Source organism: Anabrus simplex, chromosome 2, assembly GCF_040414725.1.
Source record: "Anabrus simplex isolate iqAnaSimp1 chromosome 2, ASM4041472v1, whole genome shotgun sequence".
In the NCBI taxonomy this organism is placed as follows: Eukaryota; Metazoa; Arthropoda; class Insecta; order Orthoptera; family Tettigoniidae; genus Anabrus; species Anabrus simplex.
In genome coordinates, this window is record NC_090266.1 from 64,609,581 (window position 1) to 64,624,996 (window position 15,416).

Consider the following 15,416-nt stretch of genomic DNA (forward strand, 5'->3'; position numbering starts at 1 on the left):
TACTTCATACAGTATTACATCATCTGCAAAGAGTCGTGTATCTGATTCAAGTTCCTTACTCGTATCATTTATATATATATATATATAAACACAGATGTCCTGTAACACTACCTGGCGGGGCCCTCGTTTCAATCATTACAGGATCAGATAATGCTTCACCTACTCTAATTCTCTGAGTTCCGTTTTCTAGAAATTTAGCCATCCATTGTCACATTTTCATTGATTGCAATAGCCTTCATTTTTTTTTCAATAATCTTCCATGCTCTATCCTGTCAAAGGTCTTGGATCTGTCAAAAGCGATACAGTCATTTTGACCTCATGAATTTAAAATCTCTTGCTGAAATCCTACAAGTTGAGTCCCACATGGATAACCATTCCTCAACCCGAACTGCCTTCTAACAGATCAATTAGAGTAATTTCGCAAACATGTCTTATTAAACCCGAATGAATACTTTCCCAAAGCTTGCAAGTAACACAGTTTATTACCTGCAGTTTTCGGGTTTTGACCGAACCAAGAATTCGTTACGCTTATCTCTTCATGGTCATTTGACTTTAGTAACTGTTTACGTACATATACATACATACCTCGTACATAAATACTGCGTATACAGTACATACATATAACGTAGGCCTATAGATACATAGATATATTTACTCATAGTAGGAGGAACCTGCTTTCAGGTCATGTCCACCCCTGTGTGTGTCTCCAGGATCCTGCAATGACCTGTAATTACAGCAAGAATATTGCTCTGGATTATCGCTCACTAATTGTAGCCCAAAGCTTCGATCTACAATTCAAGGACAAGTCTGGCCGCTAAGGTCACCCAATTGTGGTCCTATTGAGAAATACTGAAATGCTGTCGTAAGGGATGTGTATGACCTGGACTGTGTTTGGACCAATAACCGTACATTATGGGAAGCCGTGCAGCAGCCATAAATCAGTATGATTCCCCAACGCTCGCGGTGTACTTTGGAGTCCATATATCGCCGCAGATCCACCATTATCAGGCGAAAGAGGTGCTTCACTCTGGGAACTCTCAGTCTAAATGACTGCGTTGATGGAGTGAACATTCCTCATGGAGATCACTGAAGTGTTAATATAAGGAAAGATAATTGTGCTAATCACATAAACGGGATTGAAAATAAAGGTTAAAGATCGATTTACATTATTATGAGGGCATTTAGGAGTCGTAGTACGGATGTAAAGCAGAGAGTATAAGTCTCCAGTAGGACCATAATTAGAGTATGGTTCCAATGTACAGGACCCTCACTACAATTACTTGATTCGAAACTAGAAAAGAATTCCAAAGGAAAGCTGCTCAATTTATTCTGGGTGATCTCCGACAAAAGAATAGGGTTACAAAAATGTTGCAAAGTTTGGGCTGTCAAGAAATGGGAGATAAAAGGCGAGCTGTTCGACGAGCGGTATGTTCCCAGCTGCCAGCGGAGAAAAGGCGTGCAATGACATTATTACACGAATAGGATTGAGAGGTGTTTTTAAAAGTAGGCAAGACCAACATATGAAGATAAAAGTTGGAATTCAAGAGGCCAAATCTGAGCAAACGTTCTATAGTAGAAAGAAGAGTTAAGGATTGGAGTAATTTTCCATTGGAAGTGTTGGATAAATTTCCAACTTCTTTCAAATTATTTAAGAAATAACTAGGAAAGCAACTCACAGGGAACGCGCCAAATGGGCGGCTGCCATAAATGCATATCAGTAGTGATTGCTTGCTTGATCGATAGCCAGGTATATCCAATTCAATCGCTCATTAGTGCATTAATTAATTACACTTACTTTCGCATCAATATCTTTCAATATCTTTCAGATTTGAAATATCATTCCACGGAATACTGTAGGTATAGCACATTAAGATATTCATGACAATATATTTAATTTCCCCGCACGTCATATATCTAGGTTTATACTTTGGAATGCGAATTGAGTAAGCTAAACAGCCTGTACTGACTTTTTTCCGTGAGTTTCTACATTCTGAAGGTTGTTATTCTCTTTGAAAACTATTGAGGTGTGTGAAATGTTGTTAGCAGTTTGCACGTGGTTAAAAGGATCAGAGAGAACGATAGTCATATCACACGAGGGGAACATGTTTTCTAATTTCTTAGTGTGGTATGTTTTCGTAATTTAATTAGTGCTAAATTCATCTATATGGTCCTAAACTAGTCCTATGTTAAGAAGATAGGTTTCAAATGCAACGACAAGGGATGCTTTAAGTGGTCCATGAACTATTCCAGTAAGTACTGTATTTTCTGTCCACTCGCATTTTCTCTGTCCCCTGTAATTCACCGGTCGATGAGGTACAAATGGTACGTTCCATGAGGTGATCTCCACAGAAAAAATCGCGACCTCCTCCCCTCTTAGAGGGGAGTGGTTATGACATTAGAGATTATACCCATGAAGGCGAACCATATTGTCTGGAAAGTGAGGGGACAGCCAACTTTCACTTATTCCTATCAAATACAGGCAGTTTTCACTAAATATAGACCTAATTTCCAGCTTAGGATGTTGAAGTTACAACAGTGTAGGGCAGGGCCTCTCAAACACCCAAAATCTCACGCGTGCAAACTGAGGCGCAGAGTTCCTGTACACAGTGCATCGGTCCCACTCGGCTCCGCTCGGACCAGCGCGTCGTCCGTGGGCTACTCGGCTAAGCTCGGCTGAACTCGGCTCGGATTTGGAGCGCTACGGAGCAAGTGAGGAAAAGGGAGACAGGTGGGGCGGGCGAGACAAGCGGGCGGAAAGAGAGACACAGCGCTATTGCTCCAAATCGAATAGTGGGGATCTGCACTCTGGTCAACCAAGCGAAGTCGTCTTTCGCACAGTACACAGCGCAATGCACTGGTGCATGCACCCTGAGAGGCCCTGGTGTAGGGTGTGAGGTTAGAGAGAAAGTTCATGTTTCAGGAAGCTGCGGGTATCACAGTGGTGTCAGAAGAGCGCTGTTCCTAGAGTCACGGTCATTGTCAGGGGAGTGGCTCGTAACTAGTTGACTAATGGACTTGCTTGAACTAAGTCACGAATATCACCTGAATTCCCTGGTGAACTGGACTACTGGGAGGCTAACACATCAAACACGCACCCCCATCACACATACAAACCTAATAAAAATAATATTTAAATTGGTGCTTGTACGGTCCGTAATTGTAGACGTGATAATAATAGTACTTAGAAGACACGCGCCTGCTGGCCATAATTGTTAAGGTGTCAAGTCCATATGGTCTGACACCGTTCGAGTCCCGCTGGTAGGAAAACACTAAATACTTCTACGACTTTGGAGATGCCATAATGCCAGAAATGTATCCTGTAAGAATTCATCTATTTGCTAGTAAATCTGCCAACATGATGATGTCAAATTTGAGCTTCTGAGCCGAGATCGAGCCCATCATCTTCAACTCCGAAGGTATGCACTTTATCACCCGAACCACCGAGAACGGATAACCCCTTCATACCAATGTAACTACTGAATCTTATATCTAACTCTTTGTTATATTCATGTTTTGGTCTCAAATTACTAATCATAACTCCTACACTTGTCGCGAAAACTACGTTTGTAAACATGTGGGAGTATCGAGCTATATCCTCTTAATATGTCCCTGGTCAAATTTTGCCAAATTATGTTTCTCTGACCAGTTTGATTTGGTACATCTGCATTTGAGAGACGATTCACCCATCATGTATTCAACATTTCCGTCATACCACATTTAAAGCGTATATATTCTCTTTCTTTCTTCAGCAGCTACTGTCTATTTTTCGTTTCCATACGTCTACAAAATTGTCTGTGGGTGAAATGAGCATTTTTTTTTAAGGAGACCTTCCTTGCTCGAGATACCCTACATTTTGTTCTCCTTACTTCTACCATCACTGTTTGTTCTACAGTAGAACCAAGAATAGGAATTTAACTACTCTCTTCAATATTTCATTTCCCAATCTATTATTTACTTTATCCAATTCCATTCAACCATGTTTGTTTTAGATTTATATATTTACTTGTCTGCATTTATTCATAATATACTTACGTTAAACAGCTACAGATATGAATACTTTATAACATACAAAGTGTAATAAATATGTAATGGGTGAACACTATAGAATTGACATATCACATGATGATGACAATGATGATGATGATGATGACGAAGTTTGTTATTTAAAGGAACCAAAAATCGAAGTATTCGACCACACTGTACCACGTTCAAAGTCACAGTTGACTGTATTTTGCAGTAACGTTTGTTCGCGATCAGCAGGAGTTCGCTATTCGCCCTGTTTTGAGCATAGACGATCAGAAGTTGAATATTACGTATTATATTGTGTATTGAGAGAATGATTTTCTCCTTAAATAAACATTTAGTCAATCAGTTGTGAAATATTCACACAGAATAAACACTCAGTTTGGATGTGTACTAAAGACTATTGTAGATTTGCACAAAAAGACATTTTTTAAAGACGCCTTAAGAAGAATGCAGAAAGTGTTCTGTATTCTTTCAGACAACGGGAGATGTCATTAGTCTTAAGACTATATCGGTAAATTGTAGGAGAATGGCTGTGCAGTCTTAACAACTCAACCGTAACGACAGAATTCTTTGTACAGGTCTTTGAAAGAACATCATTTAATTCCATTGATATCAAAAGAAGTATGGATGAAATCCTCGCCTCCAGTTTAGCGTAGTTCTATATGGACATAATTTAAAATAATACCAAAAGAAGGAATTATGTCATAACAGGAAGGGTGGTTTGATAAATAAAGGTGCTCTCCTTAAACACATAAAACATATTCAATTTCACTTCTGAAAATGATCAGAAAATCTAGAATGTCCAATATTCCCTAGACGATTACAACTCTCATGGAAAAGTCATAGATAACATGAATATGTTACCCCATCCTTTGCCTAACGCCTGTTAGTAGACAATAAGTGCTTTAGACTTTCTGATGTGCATCGCCATGCTTAGTGAGTGTGGTGATGGCTAACGGACAGGTTCTCCGTGAAAGAAAAATAATGTTGTATGCTTAACGCCCGTCAAATGTCACAGACGCTGAAGTGCTAGAATTGCATAAGCAACCTTAAAATTTTCACGGACTGTATCAGAAATTCATTCCGATGCTTCAAACTAATCCTTGCAGTTTTCGTTCAAATAATCTCCACTGATCTGCATTTAGGGCAGTCGCCCAAGTGGCAGATTTCATCTGTTGCTTTCCTAGCCTTACCTCAAATGCTTGCAAAGAAATTGAAACATCTCCCTTGGTAAGTTATTTCAGTCCCTAACTCCCCTTCTTATAAACGAATATGTGTCCCAATTTGTCCTCTTGAATTCCAGGTTTATCTTCATATTGTGATCCTTTCTACTTTTAAAGACACCACTCAAATTTATTCGTTTACTGATGTCATTCCACGCTACCACTCCGCTGACAGCCCGGAACATACCACTTAGTCGAGCAGCTCGTCTTCTTTCTTCCAAGTCTTCTCAGCCCAAACTTTGCAACATTCTTGTAAAGCTGCTCTTTTGTCGGAAATCACCCAGAACAAATCGAGCTGCTTTTCTTTGGATTCTTTCCAGTTCTTGAATCAAGTAATCCTGGTGAGCGTCCTATACACTGTGACCATACTCTATTTTGGGTCTTACCAGATACTTATATGCAATCTTCTTTACATCCTTAGTGCAACCCCAAAATCCCTCATAACCATGCGCAGAGATCTGTACCCTTTTTTACAATCATATTTACGTGATTACCCCAATGAAGATCTTTCCTTATATTAATGCCAAGGCACTTACAATGATCCCGAAAAAGAACTTTCACCCCATCAATGCAGTAATTAAATAATGGGTCAACAAATGTATTATAACTAATGAATATAACACCACATAATTAGTCATATATAATATGATGTACCCGTTTTGAGTATTTGCTGGCGTTAATTTTCATCGTACATCTCTCAGCTTGTTAATTCGAGCAGAGTTAGGAGAACCAGGTTATTTAATTGGTGACTCACAACCTGCCTTTAACCCATTTTATCATCATACCATTGCCCACTGTCCATCTCACAACATTATCGAGGTCATTTTGTAGTTGCTCACAATGTTTAAACTTATTTATTCCTCTGTACAGAATAACATCTAAATTTTCTGTACGTGGTAGCAATTCTTGGCAAACATTTTCGTGATTTATCCAAATGCACTCTCCAGAGTATATAGCACACGGAACTGGATTATCAGAGACAATATGTGCAGAGTGCACTGTACAAAATGCTGATGTCCCCACCTCCCCAGTAACAGGATTACACGGAGACCGTTAATGTTTATCAAAACGTTTAACTCTATGTACATAGGCAGGAATACAACCAATGTCAAATGACTTCGTGGTCTGGACAAAAGAGTGATTGAATGGGTGGTTACATTCCTTTAAAACAGTTCTCGGAGGATCAGAATCGATGAAGCATTATCTGTTCCTGTAATCATTAAGAGGGGGGTTCCGCAAGGCAGTATTATTTGATCTTTATATTTTCTTATTTGTAAACATGATATGAGGAAAGAATTGAAATAAGGCTTCTTGCAGACGACGTTAGCTCTACAAAATAGTAAATAAGTTTCAGGACTGTGAGCGACTGAAGAAGACTTCAGCAATGTTGTGAGGTGGACAGCAGACAATGGTATGGTTGGTAACCTAGATGAAAAGTCAGGTTTAAGAAGAAAAGACCCTCAGATTTAATTACTGTGTTGATGGAGTCGAAGTACCTCATGGGAATCACTGTATGTACCTAGGTGTTAATATCAGGAAGAACCTTCGTTTAGGGGGGGGGGGGTTAAGTTTACAGATCTCTTCACGGTTATTATGGTATTTAAGGGTTGTGCTCCTAGTAGGGTTGTGAAGGAGATGACATATACAGTGGGTCAGAAAAGTATTTGCACATCCATCATTTGATGTACAACTTCAAAGAAAAGACAATACTTCTGTTACAAATGATATTGGTTCATATCTTACGACCAGCAATGAACTATTACTCATTTTCAAGTCTTAAACAACAAACATAACGAAATGAACAAAACAAACGTAAATTCGAATGTCAAAAATGAATTTGCACGCGATCAAAACAAATAACAGAATTGCATCTTACAAAGAAACGTATGCATATCAGTATTTTATATGCATTCCATTTGCGTCGATCACGGCTTTTAATCTTTTTGGCATTGATGCTACCAAAGTGTGTGTGCAGTTTGATGAGATCTTATACCATTATTCGGACAATGCCTCCATCAATTGGCGTTTACAGATCATAATCCTGTTGGAAATAATGTGCATCACTCAGGGTCAATATTGCTGCACTTAAAATAGATCGCGATGCTTTGAACAGAGTTCAGTATTTGCTTTTTATCACCCGAAGACCTTTCCATCAGACCCGAAAAGAGTGAACTTACTTTCATCGGAGAAAATGACAGTTTTCCAAAACTCCATGGGCTTGTTTACATGGGTTCTAGCGAATTCTGAGCGCTTCTGTCGATTAACCTCACTGATGGATGTTTTTTTCCTTGGTGTTCTACCACGCAACTGTGCGATGTACAATGCATTTCGTATTGTCTGCGGATTAATACGTTCACCAGATGTTGTGGAGATATGTTAAGCCAATGTTTGAGCACCTGTAAAGGGGTTCTTTGTCTCTTGCCTTATAATTTGCCGGCGTTCCCTATTAGCAAGTGCTGCTCGATGCTTGTTCACTGTGTCATCGATTTCTTCATGTAGTTTAATAACGTAACGCACTGTGGAATAGTTGATATTTACAGTTGTCTCTATTTCACGATAGCTTCTTGACGCAACCACACAATTCTACCTCGCAGAGATCTTGAAGGCTCTCTTGTTTCGGGACTCATGTTCACTGTTCTAGATACAAACATGCACTGACCGCTGGTGCTTCGGCGTACAGTACAGTGGAGTTACAGGAACGTCGGCATAACGTTTTTCTGAATGGAAGGTAGTGTTGCAAACCGTCCACTTCATGACCGTATCGATGAGTACAATTAACAAATTAATTTAAAAACCATCTAATTTGATACTTTATTTTTTGCTTTGGGCAAAATTAAAAATACATTAGCACACACAGAACATGTTTCGACCACTTAGTGGTCATCCTCAGCTGTATAAAGATAGTTGAGATGAAAAACATTTGGACAGTAAGCACATTAAACCTTAAAACTAAGTCCCATGGAATCTTGAAAACTATTGCTCTAGATGCTCTAAAAGAAGGGAGGGGCAGGGGTGGGGTTGGGGGTTGGGGGTAAGGTAATATGTGTGGATGATACTGTACTTAAATTACAATTCGCGTCTACAATTGTGTTGAAAAAACGTATTAACCAATATACATATTTAAAATATTTAAAGCATCTGTGGTGATACACTTCTCGTAATAACACTAGGTGGCATGAATAAAAAAAGTCAATATTTGTAACAGTCTTCAGGCATTTGTGAGAGGGTTACTTAAATTAAAATTTGCGTCTACATAATGTTAAAAGAATTATTTACTAATAAACGTATTTAAAAAATGATCTTAAAGCGTCTATGGTGAGGCACTTTTTAAAAACATTTGGTCTTGAATAAAAAGTCTATGCAGAGTATATTCCAGTCTTCGGGTATTTGTTGTTTGTATTTTGTGATGATATCTCCTTAAATGTTACTCATTATGTTAGGGTAAAAGGCTGTGTTGACTGTTTGACTTGCAAACATGTTCTGTGTGTGCTGATGCATTTTTAATTTTGCCCAAGGCAAAAAAATGAAGTATCGATTAGGTGGTTTTTAAATTAATTTGTTGATTGGAAGGTAGTATGCAAATAATTTTTTGACATGAGATATTACGTTGTTTTGTGTTATATTTTTAATGTTTGTTAGTTAGAACGTGCAAGTGCAGTCTATTTCTCTGACCCAACACAATGTGTAATAGAAATCTTGTCTTTTCTTTGCAGTTATACATAAAATGCTCGGTGTACAAATACTATTTTTAACCACTGTAATTCACCGGTAATACACCAGTTTTATTACGGTTCCAGTGTATGAGACCTACACCAGAATTACTTGATTCGAGAACTGTAAATTATCCAAACAAAAGCAGCACGATTTGTTCTGAATAATTTCCGAAGAAAAAAAAAAAACGAGTACTATCACTAAAATATTCCAATTTCGTCCTGCGAAACTTCGGAATAAGCTGTATGTCCCGAGCTGTCGGCGGAGAGATGGCATGGAGTGATGTGAATAGACGAATAAGCTTAAAATAGGTGTTATAAAGAAGAAAAGCTTATAGTAAAAACTTGTAATTGCAGAGGACAAGCTCGGGCAAATATTCCTTTATAGAAAGATGATTTGTAATAATTTACCAAGATAGACGTTCGATTAAATTCTGACTTCTTTGAAATAATTTAAGAAAATTCTAGGTAAACCACTGATAGGGAATTTGCCATCGGCAGCACTAAATGCAGATCAGTGGTGACAGATTCACTCATTGATTGATCGATTGATTGATATGCACTGATCTTCATGATGAATGAAAACATCTATCCATAGGGCTCTTAACTGGGAATCGCTAATGTTATGAATTAAAAAAACAGCATATATAAATAGTAATACCTTAATTAAATCATGGACGAGAAGATGAAACCCGGTTAGGGTACGCTTTACCGTGTGTAGCCCTTTGGGGTAACCGTACCCATTAAACACGTCTCTTAGTGAAGTAATTTTAAATTCTTGATAATATTATTTTCAAGTTTATATATGAAATGAATGAACACTCGTTAATTTAATGTATTCTACTCCACTTTTTTACCCCCGGAGTCGTTTATACAGAGGTCCATTGCCATGAACTTGGGATGATTTCAGTGGTGGTTTCCCGTTGCTGATGATATGGCAGTAATAGCTGAAAATGTGAAAGAACTCCGCAAAATGCTGAGAGAATTATACAAAAAGTGAGAAGAGTATGGAATGAATATAAACAAAAAGAAAACTAAATTCATGATACTTGGAGGTAAAGGTCAAAAAAGCAACAATCAGTGTAGGGAGAGAAATTATTGAACAGGTGAATATGTTTAAGTATCATCGAAGTATTGTGACTGAAGACCCACACCAGGGGCGGTTATTCAATGGAATGAAGGGAATGAGTCATTCCCTAAAAAATATATTACACAAAGAAAAAAATTAAGTATGTTATTGCAACCAGTATTTATTTTAAGTTTTGTGTCGTTTGGTATAATATATAATTAACTTTATTTTAACGTGCCAGTGTGCATGGACAGTTGAGAGCTGCAAACATACGTCTGTCTCCATGAGCTCGCGTGATACATCACGGCCGCTCGTCAGCAAGTGGCTTGCCAGACTCGACCTTGGCTTCACTCTGGTCCCTTCGTAATTATTCGTTCGGGTTCGGCAAGCTTCGTGGGGCGAGCCAAGGGAATGCATCTGACTACTCATTCCGTTCGAGAATATTTGTATGTGATAATTGTGATTAAACTTGTGAGAAAAGGATTTAATTGTGCTTGTGTTTCCAACTGAAGTGAAATATCGTTCTGTGAGTTGTACCATTTAATTTACGTTGTGTTATTTGTGCAAATTAAACTAAATTTACGTGCACACATGTAATTTAATTTACGTTGTGTTATTTGTGCAAATTAAACTAAATTTACGTGCACACATGTAAATTAAAGGAACTACTGCGATTCTGCCGGCTTAGAAGGGAATGCATTGACTGCGCTCATTCCCCGCTTTGAGTCTCTGAAGCATGGCAACTGTCGACGCGAGTGAGGAGAGCGGAGGGGGATGTGGATGCGTATTAGAATCTCTCTTAATCCAGGGCATGAGTTCGAGGGTTTTTCAAGAGAAGAGTAATATAATTTCCGGTGGCAGGCCAATGCCTGATTTACCGGGTGTAAAAACTAAAACGAAACGTTGTGTTCGACACTTTAATACAGAGCAGTATGGAAAAATAGGCTGGTTATGTGGTTGTCAAAAAACATAAAAACTCTACTGTTGGCCTTGCGTTCTATTTTCAAATGAAAAGGGGGTGTGTAACAGTGTAGGCTTCGATGATATGAATAACTTGCTTGAAGCGAGTTGGTAAAACAGAATAGAAAGGTGATCCAACGACTGATTGACGTTGTAATGTATCTTGCAAGACAAGAACTTCCTTTCAGAGCGCATGCAGAAGATAAAAGTTCCTTAAATCGTGAAAATTATATAGAACTCATAACGCTGCTGAGCAAGTATGTCGACACACTGGCAAATCATTTGCAGAAAGCAACGGTGTTCACAGGTCTTTCACATCAAATACAAAATGATTTAATTGAAGGAGTAGCCAGTGTGTTATTGACCGAAATAAAGAAAGAAATATCACAGTCACCATTCGCGGCGATTATTATTGATGAAACTACTGATATTTCTGCCCATTCCCAACTTTCAACTGTTGTTAGGTTCACGTCTGCTGATGGAGAAGTACAGGAGCGATTTCTTGGATTTACCGACGTAAGAGCCGATCGCAGTGCTCCTGCTCTTGCAGATCACGTGTTCCACATAATGGACGAGTTCAACTGCGGTTCTAAACTAGTCGCTCAATGTTACGATGGAGCCGCAGTGATGTCAGGAGACCTCAGTGGTTTACAGAAAAGAGTGAAAAACAAATATCCCGACGCTATATTCATACATTGTTTTGCTCACAGACTGAACCTTGTCCTTACACAGACAACTTCTAATATAAAGGAATGTAAAATATTCTTCATGACTCTGAGTAGCTTGGCCTCTTTCTTTTCTAATTCGACGAAGAGAACTGCTGCATTAGATAAAGAAGTCAAGAGACGATTTCCTAAAGTGTGTCCAACACGATGGAATTACAACGGAAGACTTGTTGAAACAGTTCGTGAACAACAAGAAGAATAAGTTCAGTTGTTCGAGAATATCCTTGATAATCCAGAGCAATGGGATAGTCAAACGTATCACGAAGCTCGAGGTTTTAACAGCGTTATCTCAGAATTCCAGTTCAATTTCATTTTATTAGTTTACAGCGAGATATTTTGCTTAACCGATTCTCTCTTTGAAATTCTTCAAACGAAAGCACTGGATGTAAATTTCTGTATTGCCAAAGTAGGGGAAAAAAAGTATCATTCAGGGCAAAAGAAATGAATTTGAAAGAGTATGGAACAAATATCAGGAGATCTGCGAGCTGCCAAAGAAGAGGCTACGTCAAAATGAAACCTCCGACATAAATTCACACTACCGTCGCATATATTGCGATATATATGACAATATACATACCCAACTAGAAGTTCGATTCCAAGCACTCTAGAAATTAACATTTTTACAGTTAGTTGATCAAAGGAACACGAAGAAATTTTTTCCTGAAGCAGCATTCTGTTCTTTGAAACGAAGTAACGGTCAGCATTTTGACTTCGCCCGTCTCAGAAGCGAGCTCAGCGTAGCTTAGTCCTCCGATGAGTATCTTACGATGGGAGTTCTAAAACTTTTGTTTTATTTAAAAAGTAGTGGATTGTCATCTTCTGCCTTTTCTGAACTGTTTAAGTTATGTGCGTTGATTTCAACTATCCCAGTGTCCAGTGCTAGTGCCGAACGTTCATTTTCGGCACTTCGGAGAATCCACACCTACTGCAGAAACACACAGGGACGACAGAGACCCTCGAACTTATCTCTATTGTCGATTGAGAAGACGTTACTAAAATTGAAGTCATCAAAGAATGAAGAAGAATTCTACAGCCTTGTCATAGAAGAATTCGTCAAGAAGGAGAGGAGGATGGAATTAACATTCAAATAGCACAAGATAATGTGAGTTATTATATTTATTTTATACATCTTCCTAGCTTATGATATGTGCTTCCCTTACTGTAAAAGTCACGCGCCGCCACTGACCCACACGCTATAACGTACATAAAAGCTCGAATTGCCTCAGCCAAGGAATGCTTCAAGAAGAAAAAGACTGTTTTGTGGCCCGCTAGAGAAAGGTCTGAGGAACAGACTTGCAAGGTGTTACGTATGCAGTATAGCTCTATATGGCGCTGAAACATGGACATTAAGAAAGGAAGAACAGAGAAGAATAGAGGTATTTAGATGTGGATTTGGAGAAGAAATGAACGAGTAAGCTGGGAAGATAGAATATCAAATGAGGAAGCTCTGAAGAGAGTGGGAAAAGTGAGGAGCATGCTGAACGGAATCCAAAAAAAGGAAGAAAAATTGGACTGGGCATAACTAAGACATAGTACTTACTACGAGTATCAGTGGAAAGGATGATAAAAGGAAATCGAGGAAGGGGAAGGTGACGATATAAGTTATTAGAAAGCATTAGAAAGAGAAAGGAATATTAGGCAGAAGTGAAGAAACAGGCTCAAGATCGAGAGATATGGAGGTGACAACCATGATTGGACCTGCCGGATGGCAGAACAACCTATGATGATGTCTCCATTTTATAGCAGATATATTTTGTTTAATGTTTACGGCGTTTTGTGCAACTTGGCACTTCTTTAATTACCCGAATGATACGTGTCTTTTCCACAGTAGTCTGTGGAGCCTGCTATAGGAGCCTGAGCGGTTTAAATCACGTACTTCAGCCTCTCCTAGATGGCATATGCTGTGTTCACACGGATTAGTAGAGTCTATTGAAGTTTTACCTTCCTTCATAAATATATGATAGTATAATGAACTGTTCGTTTCAAGGGACTCAGTAAGTGCTTGTACGGTTTCATTTAATTTTTGCATCGAATCTTACATTTTAAAGACTTACAATAAAAGACGCGATTGATACCCAAAAGAGTAAACAAAATGGAAAGAATGTTTCATATGACAAAAAATGTATACAATAAGAAATCTCTCCCCTGGAACTTAAAATTAAGACATTATCAAGCAGTGGCCCAGCCAGAAATTTTATATGCAGCAGAAACTCTTAAACTTACAAGATTTGGGAATCTTGAAAAATTAGAAACACTTGAAAGAAGAATTTTGAGGAAAATACTGGGACCTATAAGAAAACACACTGTCGAATTTAGACTACTATCAAATAGAGAGCTATATTTAAAAGTTGAAAACTAACAATTATAATGAGGAAAAGAAGACTTCAGTTTTTTGGACACATTTATAGAATGAACAACAATAGACTAACTAAACAAATCTTCGACTTAATGAACAGTTACAAATCCAAGCCAACGTGGTTCATTGAAATTGAAAAGGACAAAAAAAAACGCTGGAATTAAAATAGATACGACGAAAAACAGAACAAATTTCAGAGAAGTAACATGAAAGGCAGGATTTCAAGAGAGAAAGAAATTAACAACTGGAAGAAAATGGACTCAAGAGGAAAAGGAACAATATTCTCAGAAAATGAAGGAAATTTGGAAACGAAGAAAGGTAAATGCAAATAAAAGAACCTAACCAAAGTTTATTTATCATACCCTCAAAAGGGTTATTTGAAGCAGAAGTAGGCGACGAGAAGACGCGATATTGCTTATTTTATGATCAATGAAATTACTACATGTTATTGTCCAATCAGATTACATAAGGCCAACATTAGTCGCATCACTTTGGCGGCAGTATGGGAAAAGCATGTCCTGTTCGTTACGGTGGGTGTTGAAATGGAAAAGTGAACACATGTTTCCTTACCTGCATCGCAACGGTCTCCGCCACGTCCTAGAGGGCACTGGCACCGCGCTACACCCGCCTCCATGTCTTCAGTCACGCATACTCCACCGACGCCACAATCCAAGGAGCATGGAGATAGGCTGGAGCTTGAGGCAAGGCTGAGTCCTAGCCCGGTATCGAGACTCTCTGTGGTTCGAGGATCGGCTGTGCCAGCTCGACTTGGCACCTTCTGTTCCAGGTTGGGACTCTGAGTTGTGACGAACTGAACCTTCTGAACGCTGGCCACGCCTACATCCAACTCGGCCGAGAAGGAAGCATCTTTCTGGTACAAGATATCCTCCTCCTCGTCTACCAGTGTTTCCATTGTGGTGTTCACTTCTGAAATGAAAGAAAGAAATGCGTTAAAATTTACTAACAACTAAGAAATAACTTACATACATGCAAAAATAACCAGTATCACTTATCATTTTTCATTACTATCGTAACTGCATAATCGTCCGAATTAAATCAATGAAATTAATTATCTTGAGGTTCTACATTCCTTCCCACTGGTAAAATTATCCACAGTCCAATTACTCTAATTGCTAGTGAAATGAAATGTAATGGCGTATGGTTTTTAGTGCCGTGAACTAGAATATGGTTCCAGTGAAAAATGAAATGGCGTATGGCTTTTAGTGCCGGGAGTGGCCGATGACAAGTTCGGGTCGCCAGATGCAGGTGCTCGATAGCTTCAGTCGCTTAAGTGCGGCTAGTATCCAGTATTCGGGAGATAGTAGGTTCGAACCCCACTGTCGGCAG

General features: G+C 38.7%; 1 protein-coding gene across 1 annotated transcript in view; it reads right to left on the reverse strand.

Moving 5' to 3' along the window:
* Positions 1 to 15,085, reverse strand: part of LOC136863432 (pikachurin) — a 1,329,416-nt gene extending 1,314,331 nt beyond the window's left edge. The window contains exons 1-2 of the mRNA XM_068225939.1: positions 15,079 to 15,085; positions 14,640 to 14,996 (exon numbers count right to left, since the gene is read on the reverse strand). Of these exons, the coding sequence (XP_068082040.1) occupies positions 14,640 to 14,996; positions 15,079 to 15,085 (364 nt within the window). The remainder of the gene's footprint in view (positions 1 to 14,639; positions 14,997 to 15,078) is intronic.
* Between the last annotated feature and the right edge of the window lie 331 nt (positions 15,086 to 15,416).